The following is a 12,878-nucleotide window of genomic DNA, read 5'->3' as shown; positions in this document are numbered from 1 at the left end:
ACAGTGTTTCTCAGAAATCACTTACTGCACCTTTAATTAAGGATAACTATAACAATAAAGTTTCAATCAACATTCTAATTCTATGAGAATAGGGAAGTCCACATCACAACTATAATGATAATGACACAGAGGAACGATATCACTGGAATCACTATAGGAACTTTCTTTTTTTCAGCTGATGAACAATAAAAACATTGACAACTAATCAAAATACACCTGACTTTAAAGAGCTTGAGCATTTAAAGCGACAGACAACATAACTGCAGCATGCGCTTATAATAAAAAGAACTTTATCCTGCTTAGAGTTATAGTTATCCTTGTTGGTGTTAGTAGATGTTGGTGAGGGTAGCACCATATTTATTTTTTGACAGGAATGAAAACGAGGCTGTGAGGGACAGAAGTACAATGTGTTCAATGGATCGTACAGATGTTTAACAAGATACCGACTGTCCAACCTGCAAAATTTCTTTCCAGGGAAAAAAATATATATTAAAAAAAAAATCAGTAGTCATCGACTCAAATACTTGTGAGTTATGAAACTTACATGATCTCTGACCTTTATCCAGTGCGCGCTATTGTAAAGACTGCACATGTATCCCTCATAGCCTTGTTTTCATCCGTGTTAAATTCAATATGGTGTATACACCAACTAAAGTCTATAGTTTTTAACCTGGTTTTGTTTCTGTACCCGATTATACAAGCTTATTAGGTGGCGTTTACATTAGTCGAATTCTTACATTCTGCAAGAACAGAAAAAAAAAAAAAAACTACGACCAAAATGTCCAATTGAATGTGTGTGGCGGTAGCAGTAGTGCTTTAAAAGAGATGAACTTAAAGACAGCTGTCCAATAAGGTTTTACCATGCAAACTGCCTAACAGCTAAAGAAAACCATGATCATTAAAAAGTAAAATATCAAAAGTAAAACATAAGAACAAGCTAGACAACCTCATAAATTAATTGATCAAATGTTGGACTAGTCAACTGATCAACCAGCATAATGCATCTCTATTCAAAGGGAAGTGGAAATGCAGCAGGCATTCTGCAGACATCTAAAAATATTAGCATGCTGCCCATCTGACGACACTACTAAAGTGAGGAGACAGCTCTAAACTGTGCCGAGGCTTAACTCAGATGCGTTTAATGACGACACTGGTGCGTGTATGAGATCTGTGAGCGTGTCCTCAATCTCATTTGCACTCAAGTCTTTTGCACAGTCTCTGAAAAGTTGTTGCATCTTCATGCTCCGTCTCCCGTAGGCAGAGCGAGGCAGAATAAGATGGAGAGGGAGCAGACGAGTGAGTCACCGTGAGACAGATGAATGCGTCTTACTAAAGCCACAATCAGAACTGATTTCAGCCCCTCACATCAAGCGTTCTTCCCAGCTGGTGGCCGCCAAGACCATTTCTGTTCATCTATGTGCAAATGAGTGGCGGGTCTGGCACAGCGTGCCAATCGCGTCCCACGGCTCGCCCTCACCGAGTCGAAGCCGAGAAGAAGAAAAGCCGGAGGAACAACAGAGTCTGGAGCTCAGTGTGAGGGAGTGGCACGACTGTATTAATCAAAAGAAGAGGCGCGTAGGTCAGCCACATCACCCAGGATCTCTCTCACACCTATAAAGATTGAGAGATGCTAGTAATCTCAAAGCGTCCGGCTGAAGAGGAGATGGCTGGAAATTATAAAGCCAAGGTGCTGAGAGAGAGAGAGAGAGTGTACTGAAAGGAGATAATTACTAGGCCACAGATGTCATCGCATTTACATAACTTTGACGAGAAGGACCTAGAGTTCTCCTCAGGAAACAACGGCAGGCTTCTCTACATGAGACAGCTGGCAAATTTAATGTGTGGAGTGGAACTGATGAGATTGAGATGATTGAGATTGGTTTGATCCTAGGAAGTGACCTTACCTGTTCCCGCTCAAAAATATCCCGCAAATGCTCCAAACCCAAACTCTTCAGGAACTGACTAATGTTCATATCCAGAATTGTAACTAGAGAGAGAGAGAAAAAAAAACATATCCCATAGAACTATTATCAAACATTTAGGGCTTAAGTTACATTTAGGGTTAACTAACAATTAAACATATAACAACTATAAACATTTTTTATAAACTGATTGATATATCAATTGTTTTTAGATGAAATCTTAATGATATTGACAAAAACGTGTACTATTTTCTATTAATCCACAATGTATTATTATTGTTAACAAACATTTCACTACAAAGTAACTTTTAACTGCTAACAGGTAGAAAGGTAATCTTCCTATATTTTTTACTGTAAGTTTCTTAAAGGGATAGATCACTCAAAAATGAGATTTACCCCATAATTTACTCACCCTCAAGCCATCCTAGGTGTATGAGACTTTCTTCTTTATTTATAATGGGAATGATTGGAGGATAAGATTTTGAAGCCCAAAAAAGTGCACCCATTGATCATAAAACAAACTCCACGTGGCTCCAGGGGGTTAATAAAGCTATGTGCATTCAACTTACACAATGACATGACATATTACGCGTTATAACTTAGGACATAGCATAGTACGTCATGGCATTGTGTACTACATCGCGGAAGTTAATGCTTTTTAAAGTCGAATGCGTATGGCTGTTGCGGGAGCTTGTTATTTTATATATGTGTCCCTGGACCACAAAACCATCATAAGGGTCAATTTTTTGAAATTGAGATTTATATATCATCTGAAAGCTGAATAAATAAGCTTTCCATTGATGTATGGTTTGTTAGGATAGGACAATATTTCAATATTACTGAAAATCTAGAATCTGAAAAGAAAATCAAAATATTGAGAAAATTGCCTTTAAAGTTGTCCAAATTAAGTCCTTAGCGATGCATGTCCACTCACAAAAAGAAATTTTTGATATATTTACATCAGGAAATTTACAAAATATCTTCATGGAACATGATCTTTACTTAATATCCTAATGATTTTTGACATAAAAGAAAAATCGATAATTCTGACCCATACAATGTATTGTTGGCTATTGCTACAAATATACCCGTGCGACTTATGACTGGTTTTGTGGTCCAGGGTCACATCAATTTGCTTCAGAAGGCCTTTATTAACCCCCTGGAGCTGCGTGGAGTACGTTTTATGACCAATGGATGCACTTTTGTGGGCTTCAAAATCTCATCCTCCAATCACTCCCATTATAAAGCTTCGAAGAGCCAGGAGGATATTTTTAATGCAATTCTGATTGTGTTTGGCTGAATGAAGAGAGTCATGTACACCTAGGATGGCTTGAGGGTGAGTAAATTATGGGATAATTTTAATTTTTGGGTGAACTATCCCTTTAAGAGACTTTTGGCTATAATCCCATTACAGCTATTGTTCTTATAAAATATTATTACTTTTGTCAGTATTTCAACTCATATATTGTATAATTTCTCAAAAACTCATTTTAAACTGAAATTTTACATCCAAAATCAAAAATTGATTATTTGTTGCAGACCTATTTACAATAATAATAATAAAAAAAGTTACATCACATGATCTACTCACTTTCTCCCTCCTTCCTCTCTGATCCAGTAGCCCCATCAGCGGGGCCTGAGGCTCCAGGTACAGCCAGCTCTGCCAGGGGCCCGGCCAGATTGTCTATGCTGCTGGCGGCGGACAGGCAGGAAGGTGTGGATGCTGGAGAGATGACAGAGGCACTGACCACTGTGGCCTGGGGCTTGAAACAACTAGGCAGCGCTTCAGGGGGCATGGCATCAATCAGCAGCGCCCGGATATCATCAGCCTGTAGATCAGAGGAAAAAAAAAAAAAAAAAAAAAAATCAACACTAATTTTCTGATCAGTCTGATCAGTTTTAAATACAACTAAACTCATCTAAAATTCATGTTAGAGTAGCATGCCACATGGGCTAGATGGTAGTTGTACACAGCATTAGTTTGGCTTCTTGGTCTAGAATTGGACAATAAAAGCTGAGAACAGCTGTGTCATTAGCACCTGGCAAGAGCACAGCCACAAGAGCCCAATTAGTAAAGGTTACGGTAGATTTACCATTTGCTTCGCAAAATGTTGTTCAGATGATATAAGCCTGAACACAGGGGATATGGGTTTAAACACTTCAGCTTATGTGTTTAGAAGATAAATGTCCCAATTTTTCAGGATAGTCTATGCCACCTGAACCATATGAGATCTTACAGCCAGAACAAATAGTCTTACAGAGCATGAAACTTTTATAGAATTTGGGGTTTTAAACTGGTCTATGTCTAGACATGCAAATCTGTAGTTCTGTTAAATGAATGCCAACATTTAAATATGTGCTTGAATGTCAATAAATATGAGTCCATGCGAAAGGTATCTGTGCATTACCGTCGCTAAGTCCAACGGTGTCTGTCCCTCCTGGTTCTTCATGGTGGGGTCGGCCCCATGGGCCAGCAGCAGAGCACAGAGCTGCGTGCGGCCCTTCTGTGCGGCCTCATGGAGGGGCGTGAAGGCCCATTTATCAGTGGCATTTACACAGGTGTTGTATTTGATCAGCAGGGCCGCAATATCCACATGCTGGAAGGGAAGAGACAGGCTTATTAACAAAATTAATGTACAATCTTTAAAGCTTTTATGTTAATTTTGAAAAATGAAGCATAGCTCTTTCTATAGAAGATCTGCTTTGGTGTAAAAGTTTGCCTGATTGTCACCAAGTTATATTTTTAAAGTGGTCCATATTACTCTTCTAAAGCTTTGTGTGAACAACGAACCAAAATGTAAGCTGTCATTCATTGAAAATACGGACATCCAAATACGGACTCTACTTGGCAAGTGAAGGAGAAAAGTAGATCAAAATGTGAATCAAATAACTCTTTTGAGTGAATCAAATGATTCAAAACAATCATTTGAATCATAATAACAGAATCTAAATGAATCAGATGATAAAATCAGTCTATAATGTTTTGTCCATGAATTAGACTAACACAGTTTGAGTTCAAATCATTAAGTGATCAGGTTGTAGCGGTTAACAGCTGACTGGAAGCTCTTTTTGATACAAAAATCTTTTTCATGTTATTTTTTTTTATTTTATTTTTTTTACAAAGCTATTGCACGACTAGCTTTCTCCACCAGCGTTTAAAAAAAGTTTCTAGCAAGTGCCAACATGTTTGATTTTTTATTTTTTATTTTTTTTAAACAAAACTTTCATGGTCCCCAGAATATTTTGTTGTATGAATATCGGAACATACAATATATTGAAAAAAAAAAATTTTTTAACAACACTTGTTTTAAGTTCCATAAAAAGATGAACATTTTGAACAAAAAGCTTAGAAAATCGTATATTTGTCAAAAATTATGTTTGGATCGGATTCAGAACGATCGATTAGATCGAGTCCATCAACAACCCCAAAGCTTGCACAGTCCTGTACCTCTTCCTGGGTCAACATTTCATTCGGTAACATTAGGCAGTTTTGATTTTCATTTTTTTTTATGTTTGATGATCGCGTTAGCTAACATGTGCAAGCAATGCTTCTATCGTTTTTTTCTGCTTCTTCACCTGTGTTTTGATCAGGAGATTCTGTACTCTTTCAGAAGATGCATAATAGCACCCACTACTGTATAACAATGAAAACATGGATTACTGGAAAATTCTGTAAATGGTGGGGAAGCGTTGTGTCCTAAATGACGTACAAGAGTTACTATACTACTAATACTATTGTAGTTACATTTTCAATTGGTTTTAATTTAAATATTATGATTTTGTTTAAAAAAAAAAAATGTGTGTGTGTGTGTGTGTGTGTGTGTGTGTATGTCTGAGCTGTCCTGAGCCGCCCTCCCATCAGCAGCAGTGACTGTATGGAACTGCGATCAGCTGCCTGTGTTTGCAGAGCGCTGACAGCCTCTACACAAACAGGCTGCATATGAACAGAGGGAGGCGCACTCAAGGTCAGCCAGCATCGGCCGGCAGCCAGCTCTCTTCTAGCCAATCAGAAAAGCTTGGGCCACCTGCCACTCGGGTTGCAGCCAATCAGAATCCCCCAGCTCCAGTCACAGAGGCTCTGTTTCTTGGATAGCAGCAGAGCGTATACGAGTGTGGTTGAGGGCCGGAGTCAGGCTAGTTCTGACCCAGCATGTTTATGTAACTGCAATCTGCTCCCATCCATCTGCATGGTCTAATCACATCCCTGTATACCTCCAGAGGGCAGATGCTGATAAATACTTCCAACTACCATCACCTGAAATGAGTTTCCCTGAATTCGCTTGATTTGATTTCCAGAAAGAGTAAAATCCTGTATTAGAAGAGCTCTCTGCAGTGGGGATTAAGGCTCGTCTGGGTTACGGCTCGCAAATGGCATCATCTCGGCATCTGGGTTGTTCGCGAGTGGAAATGCAACTGAAACCACCTGAAAGAATCATGAGCCGCAGCGACGCATTAAAAGTGCATAAGCCGAGGTTCTGTTGGCAGAACAAACACAGATGTCCAAACACGTTTTGCATATAGCCACACGCTGATTCCCTCAGTCACAGGAAGTGAAAACAAAGTGCTGTATCAGAGCACAGAGGGGTTCAGGTAAAAGGTTTGCATTTGTTCTGAGAGGAAAAAAGCCCTTGTGTTTAGTTTTCAGGAGCACATACATAGATTATTCAGCATCTACATCTGTTTGAGTGTATCTGAGGTACCCACGGTACCGTTTCCTGCCAGACCTGACACGACCGGAGGCATGACACGTGTCGGCTTAACAGATGGCTGTATGTAGTCCCAGTCTCACTGAAATATTCCTCTTTTTAATCAGCAATTGCACTCACCCCGTACGAGGCTGCGTTGTGGAGGGGAATAAGGCCGCCTTTGTCCTGCGCGTTGACATCCGCCCCATGCTCAAGTAAATACTCCGCTACCTCCAGATTGTTATAGCCAGCTGTGGAGAAAAGGATGCAGAGAAATGTAAATCCATCTGCACATGAACCATCTGGTATCATCAAACTAAAGTCACCAATCCATATCATGTTTCAGAGTAGTTTTGAAACATTGAAACCTGGAAAGAAAGAAAAAAAGAAGAAGAAGAAAAAATTTCCACAGAGTTTCACATTGAGTACATTCTTTAATAATGGCCATAAATTATAAACTGGTTATCAGGAGTCTGCCACTGAGAATTATTACAAACCTGAACACTATGAAATCAAATTTTACATCTAAATGTTGCCTATCATCTGTTTTCAGTCAGATTTATTGAATTGAAAGTGCCTGTGTGCTAGCTCACCCAAAAATGAAAATTCTGTCTTCATTTACTCACCATCCCATACTATGTCAACTGTTTGGTTATAGACATTCCAAAATATCTTCTCTTTGTTCAGCAGAAGAAAGAAATTCATACAGGTTTGGAACAACTTGATGGTGAGTAAATGATGACAGAACTTTCATTTTTGGGTGAATTATCCCTTTAAGCCCACCAGGTGTCTTTTTCAAACCAATAGTTTAGTAGTTTGCGGCAGTATTTTTTGGTGCTTCATAATAACCTGTTTTTTTTTCTCTGTGGGTAAAAAGATTTATTTATCAACATGTTTTCCACAGAGTTCAGTGGTAAAAATTGTGCTGAAACTTCACTTGGCTGTTTATCACACATCGCTAAAATAAAACTAAAGCTAAATAGAAATATAAAAAAGAAAAAAAAGCACAAAATAACTAAAACTCAAACTAAAGAAAAATTTTGTATAAAATTTAGTAATTTAGTTAGTATGCCCACTTTTTGCATACTAAATTACTAAAATGAAAAATGTAAATATAAAAAGCTAATTAAAAATATCAATACATACTATAATAGTATATAGGTACTAAAATTACTAAAACTGAAATAAAATAGAAAAAAACAGAAATATATATATATATATATATATATATATATATAAAATAAATATAATATATAAATATATATAAAAATGACAAAAGCACATAAAATTACTAAAACAAATTAAAATAAAAATATAAAACAAAAGCTAAATCAAAATATTAATACTAAAATAATATAATAGTATATAAATAACACTGTTCCAGCCCAATAGTCAGTTTATAGTTTTTTTTTCCCCTACTCAGACTTTTAGCCAATTTATTAATGGTTCCCAAATTCAGATAGTTTGTCATGGGTGGTATTTCAGTGCCAGTCGTAGGTCTATTGAATTCCCACCATCACCATCTCAGTGAAATTTAATCTATTTCTATCTTCAAAACTCAATTAAACTCAATTAATTAAACTCTCTTCAGGCAGTGTTATTGGAATCTTTATGCACTGACTTCTTGCAATTGCAATTATATTTATTACTCGGTGCAAAGTGGAAGCAAAGCGGAGATAGAGTGTTTTCTGTCGCTGCAGATAAGCTAAGAGACTCAATCTGGCAGTCAACCTTTGGCATTGAGCAAGCTGACGCTGAGCTTTACCCAAAAGAACCAGACACTACTATTTTCAGCTTTAACGGTCTTCCTTTTTCCTTTCCCTCTCAGCCTTGCTCCAGACATACATGACTGCCTACAGGACAGTTACTAATTAAAGCCCTCATCATTACAGGTTGTAGCTCTCTAATAATGCACAAACCCAGCTTTGAGAACTGCACTAACGAGAACAGGCACTCTGTCTCACACATACAAACTCCACAGTGTGTGCTGTGTTCATCAAACGCTTCCTGCAGATTCTCCACAAACTACAAGCATTTTTAGCAGTGTTTCTCCCTTCCTTCCCTCGAATGTGTCACCTTTTTTGGTTGTACCAGTCTCTTTTCTGCTTATCTTCAATGAAGCAGAATTATTCTTATTAACACCTTTATGATTATAGTGAATACAAAAACTATTTACAGTGTGGATTCGGTGTCAGCATGTTGTAATGAAGTCATGAAGAGTCAGCAGTCATTTTCCATACATGAGAGAAAGTGTAAACCGCATCAGTGAAATGAGCTCAATGCTAGTGAGCAAAAACATGCTGCATTTCTGAATGAGGCAATTAGTGTTGATATTTTATACTTTTATGGATAAATAAATGACTTTTTTTTTTTTTTAAATAGTACAGTAATACTACATAAATAAAATCACATTTAATTTATCCATAAATGTATTCCTCCGTAAAATAGGGTAATTACAAATAAAACTACATTAAAACAAATAAATTGGATTGATGAGCAGACTGCTAAATAGGGGGTCTTCAGCCTTAAAATGACTCACCAACTGTTAAAAAAAAACTACAAGACAAAGCATCAAGCATGAGATCCAGTAATGTGAGCCAGAATGAATAGATATGTCTTACGATTCTTCCCACAGGCAAACGGCAGATGAGTAACGTGTTCTCCAGGCAAGTGTCACAACCACACGTTACACAGCCCATTGCACCGGTGGAAAAGCGAATATGTGCTAGCTAGAGTAAAATCATGTTTCTGTATCTCTGCCTGATGGTTAGGGCCGTCACCCACCTGCTGCTGGCCTGGCCTAGCAAGATAAGTGGGACTGACCAGAGCGCTCACTCCATCTGTTCAGTGACATTTGCTGATCTGTGCTGTTCTGCACACAGTATGAGTCCTGCTATGAGTCACTGGCATGGCTGTAGTGTTGTACAAATGATGCTCCTGGAGAAGTGCTCTCCTACTCTGAACTCAGATCTGTTGTGGGTCAATCTTTTTAGTTTGTACATGTGTAGCAGGATTGTTTTCTAGCACATGATCATTCCCATTATTATTTTGTTGGGTATAAACTGAATGATTATTATATATTTGACAAGTAAATTGCCACATGCTTGTAAAAAAATCCAGCTGCAATTGTTTATTATTATTATTATAATTATATTTGTGGGTGTGTACACACATATATATACATATATATACACATATATATATATATATATATATATATATATATATATATATATATATATATATATATATATATATATATATGTCTGTATATATGTATATATATGTATATGTGTGTGTGTGTGTGTGATATATATATATATATATTGGTATAAATGGTATAAATATATATATATATATTTATTAGGGGTGGGAATCAGAGGGTACCTCACGATACGATACGATCACGATAAATGGCTCACGATAACGATAATATCGCGAGTCAGCGATTCTGCGATAATCGATATATCGCTAGACAATCCTATAATGATACATCGCGATACTGGTCTTAATATGAAAACACAATGCACGTGAAAAGGTTAAGTGCAGGTTAACGGATAAATCCGATCTTTTGTACATTTAATAGAGTCACGTCACCGAAAGCAAGAAATATGAGGCATTTTATGACCATCAGTTAATTTCAAAATCAAAGACTGCAATAGGAGAGAGCGGCAACAGCACTGGTATAGTCTCATTACTTTTAATGAAGATAATTGTGTGTTATGCGTCTGCGACTTACTTTCACTTTCATATGCGGCCGTTTGCGCGTCAGCTTGCTGAAGAGATCTGCGGCGATGTTGATGCAGTAGCGTTGTCATATCTGACTCTCACATGTTTCAGTTTTAGTATTTTGGGAGAAGTAAAATTTACATATGTAGTTTCAACAACCAGATGCATTTAGACTGAGCATAGACAGTTTTGACTGGAATGCGTTCCAGACCATCTCCTGAAGTGGTTTGAGCGATCGGATTTAAATCCGTCTCAAATGCGTATTTAGGCATTTAGACCTGGTCTTTTCACGATCGGATAGCTATCCGATCAGAGAAAATGCATGAAGTCACCAGGTGCAAACAGACCCTTTGATGTTCTTCAAGCGCTTAGATATACACGGGAGCTAGGGCTGGGCGATTATATCGCATGCGATTCTCACGCGCATTTCGTCAGTAAAGCCGGTTCCCTGATTACCGCTAAATCGCCATCACCTGCTTTCAAATGGAGCGCCTTTTAATAGACAAAGCCGTAGTTCACGGAGAAGCCACGCAAAATCGCGTTCATATCGAAGATGAATCGACTTCGATATGAACCCGATTTTGCGTGGCTTATCAGTGAACTACGGCTCTGTCTATAAAAGGCATCCATTTTAAAGCAGGTATGGCGATTTAGAGGTATCAGGGAACCGGCTTTATGACGAAATGCGCGTGACAATCGCATGCGATATATCGCCCAGCCCTAACGGGAGCGTTCGAAAGCAGGCGTCTATCAGAGGATCCCTATATATGCTTTCAAATGCTCCCGTGTATATCTAAGCCCTCGGTGAAGAACGTCAAAGATGTCTACGACTGTCACATCAATGGTATAAAAGTGCGTCAAGACTTTGAACTTAAACGTGTGGGGCATCTATTTTACTCACACTGTGTCCGCCATCCTGTTAATAACCTCTTTTTCTTAGGCTAGTTAACTTAAGTTACGTTTCCCTATATGTGTAGCGCCGCCTTGAAGTAGGACGCTTTGAGCAAAGAAATTTATATATAGTGCTTATTTTTTTTTAAATTAAAATATCGATATTTGGCGCAGCGATACGATTCTCGTATCGCACAGAGAAGGATGACGATATATCGCCATATATATTCTGTCCCACCCCTATATATATATATATATATATATATATATATATATATATATATATATATATATATTATACACACACTTTTTAACCACAAACGCTTGCACTAGCTCTGTGATGCATCATGCATTACGTAATCATGTTGGAAAGGTCATGCGTGACCTAGGCAGAAGTACCACGGTAGGATTCTCCTCCAACTCTGACATCGTTGTTTTACTTTTTTTGTAAATGCCGTTTGACTTAGCCTTTGCACATTCACTTTGTAAACACTTGCTCGATACTTCCACCTACATCACGCGTGACCTTACCAACGTGATTATGTAATATGTGAGAAAACTCTAGAAACAATCATATTCCAAAATGTTCTCACGAATACAAGAACACCCATGAATAAGATGGGGTAAGTCTCAAATAAAGAGATTATTCAGAATAAGACTTTATCAGGGACATGAGCCATACAGAGAATATTGTTGTGCATGTAAATGTCGGTGACGTTGCGAACAGTGTGGAAGTCTTAGACAGATTTAATATTTGGCAAGGAAGCCTTTGAATCCCCGCCTGGAAGCCAGGCTTACACAGTGCTCAGAAAGGGATGAGAGCCAAGATTTAATTCAACATGTCCCCCTTTCTTTCCTTCTGGGTTTCCTTGCCTCGCCACTGGGGTAGGATGATATCTCACACTGCTTCAATGCTTTTATAGAGATGCAGTTCTCTGGATGGTGGTACAGCTTGATTTTTCCATTTGAAAGAGAGAAGTGCTCTCATTTCTGTGTTGAAAGTGATGGCTTGGAAGGAAGCAGAATGATTTTTTATTACCTGCTAGGTGCAGCGGAGTCGAGTTGCGTCCCTGTGTGTCTCTGCAGTTGATGTTCTCCAAGCTGCACAGTTTCTGGACCCGGGCCAGGCAGCCTTTTTTGGCGGCATCCAAAAGCGCTGCATCTCCTCTCAGCAAGTCCTGGATATCTGTGTCTCCCTCCTTTACCATGTCCAATGGAGTGTTTCCATCCCGATTCTTCTTGGTGGGGTCTGCTCCATGCTGAAGGAGATAAGGACACCGAGCACAAATAACCACAGATGCCCAAAGGCTGACTTAGCACAGTTTAAAAAAAAACTCATCTTTCAGAGTTTTAACCCTAAAAAAATACAGTTTACTTGTAAAAATGTACTTCACTACTGGCAAAACAGGCTTTCAATAAAACTTGGTTGCCTATACAGTAGAAAGGCAAAAAAAAAAGAAAAAGAAAAAAAGAACCTGACGAGAGAAAACAAACAAAAGAGGCTGTTATCTTCCCTTTTGCCAAAAAGGTAGGAAAACTTCAACACCCATAATGCACTGGGTACGTTGCCATCTAAACCGACTCCCACCAGCCTGCTATGGATATGCTTGAGTCAAATACCGCCATGCTTTAGTAGGAAATACTTCTTAGC

The 12,878-nt window shown here is 38.3% G+C and overlaps 1 protein-coding gene across 4 annotated transcripts in view; it reads right to left on the bottom strand.

The window, feature by feature from the left end:
* Nucleotides 1-12,878, bottom strand: part of tnksa (tankyrase, TRF1-interacting ankyrin-related ADP-ribose polymerase a) — a 113,457-nt gene that overhangs the window by 10,169 nt on the left and 90,410 nt on the right. For all 4 annotated transcript variants that reach the window (XM_048165289.1, XM_048165291.1, XM_048165292.1 and 1 more), the window contains 5 exons: nucleotides 12,267-12,486; nucleotides 6,749-6,858; nucleotides 4,331-4,519; nucleotides 3,514-3,751; nucleotides 1,905-1,987 (listed from right to left, as the gene is read on the bottom strand). In XM_048165289.1, coding sequence (XP_048021246.1) covers nucleotides 1,905-1,987; nucleotides 3,514-3,751; nucleotides 4,331-4,519; nucleotides 6,749-6,858; nucleotides 12,267-12,486 — 840 coding nt within the window. The remainder of the gene's footprint in view (nucleotides 1-1,904; nucleotides 1,988-3,513; nucleotides 3,752-4,330; nucleotides 4,520-6,748; nucleotides 6,859-12,266; nucleotides 12,487-12,878) is intronic.

This window comes from Megalobrama amblycephala, linkage group LG18 (assembly GCF_018812025.1).
Source record: "Megalobrama amblycephala isolate DHTTF-2021 linkage group LG18, ASM1881202v1, whole genome shotgun sequence".
Taxonomy (NCBI): domain Eukaryota; kingdom Metazoa; phylum Chordata; class Actinopteri; order Cypriniformes; family Xenocyprididae; genus Megalobrama; species Megalobrama amblycephala.
Note: the sequence above shows the minus strand (reverse complement) of the source record. Positions and strands in the feature narration are given on the sequence as shown.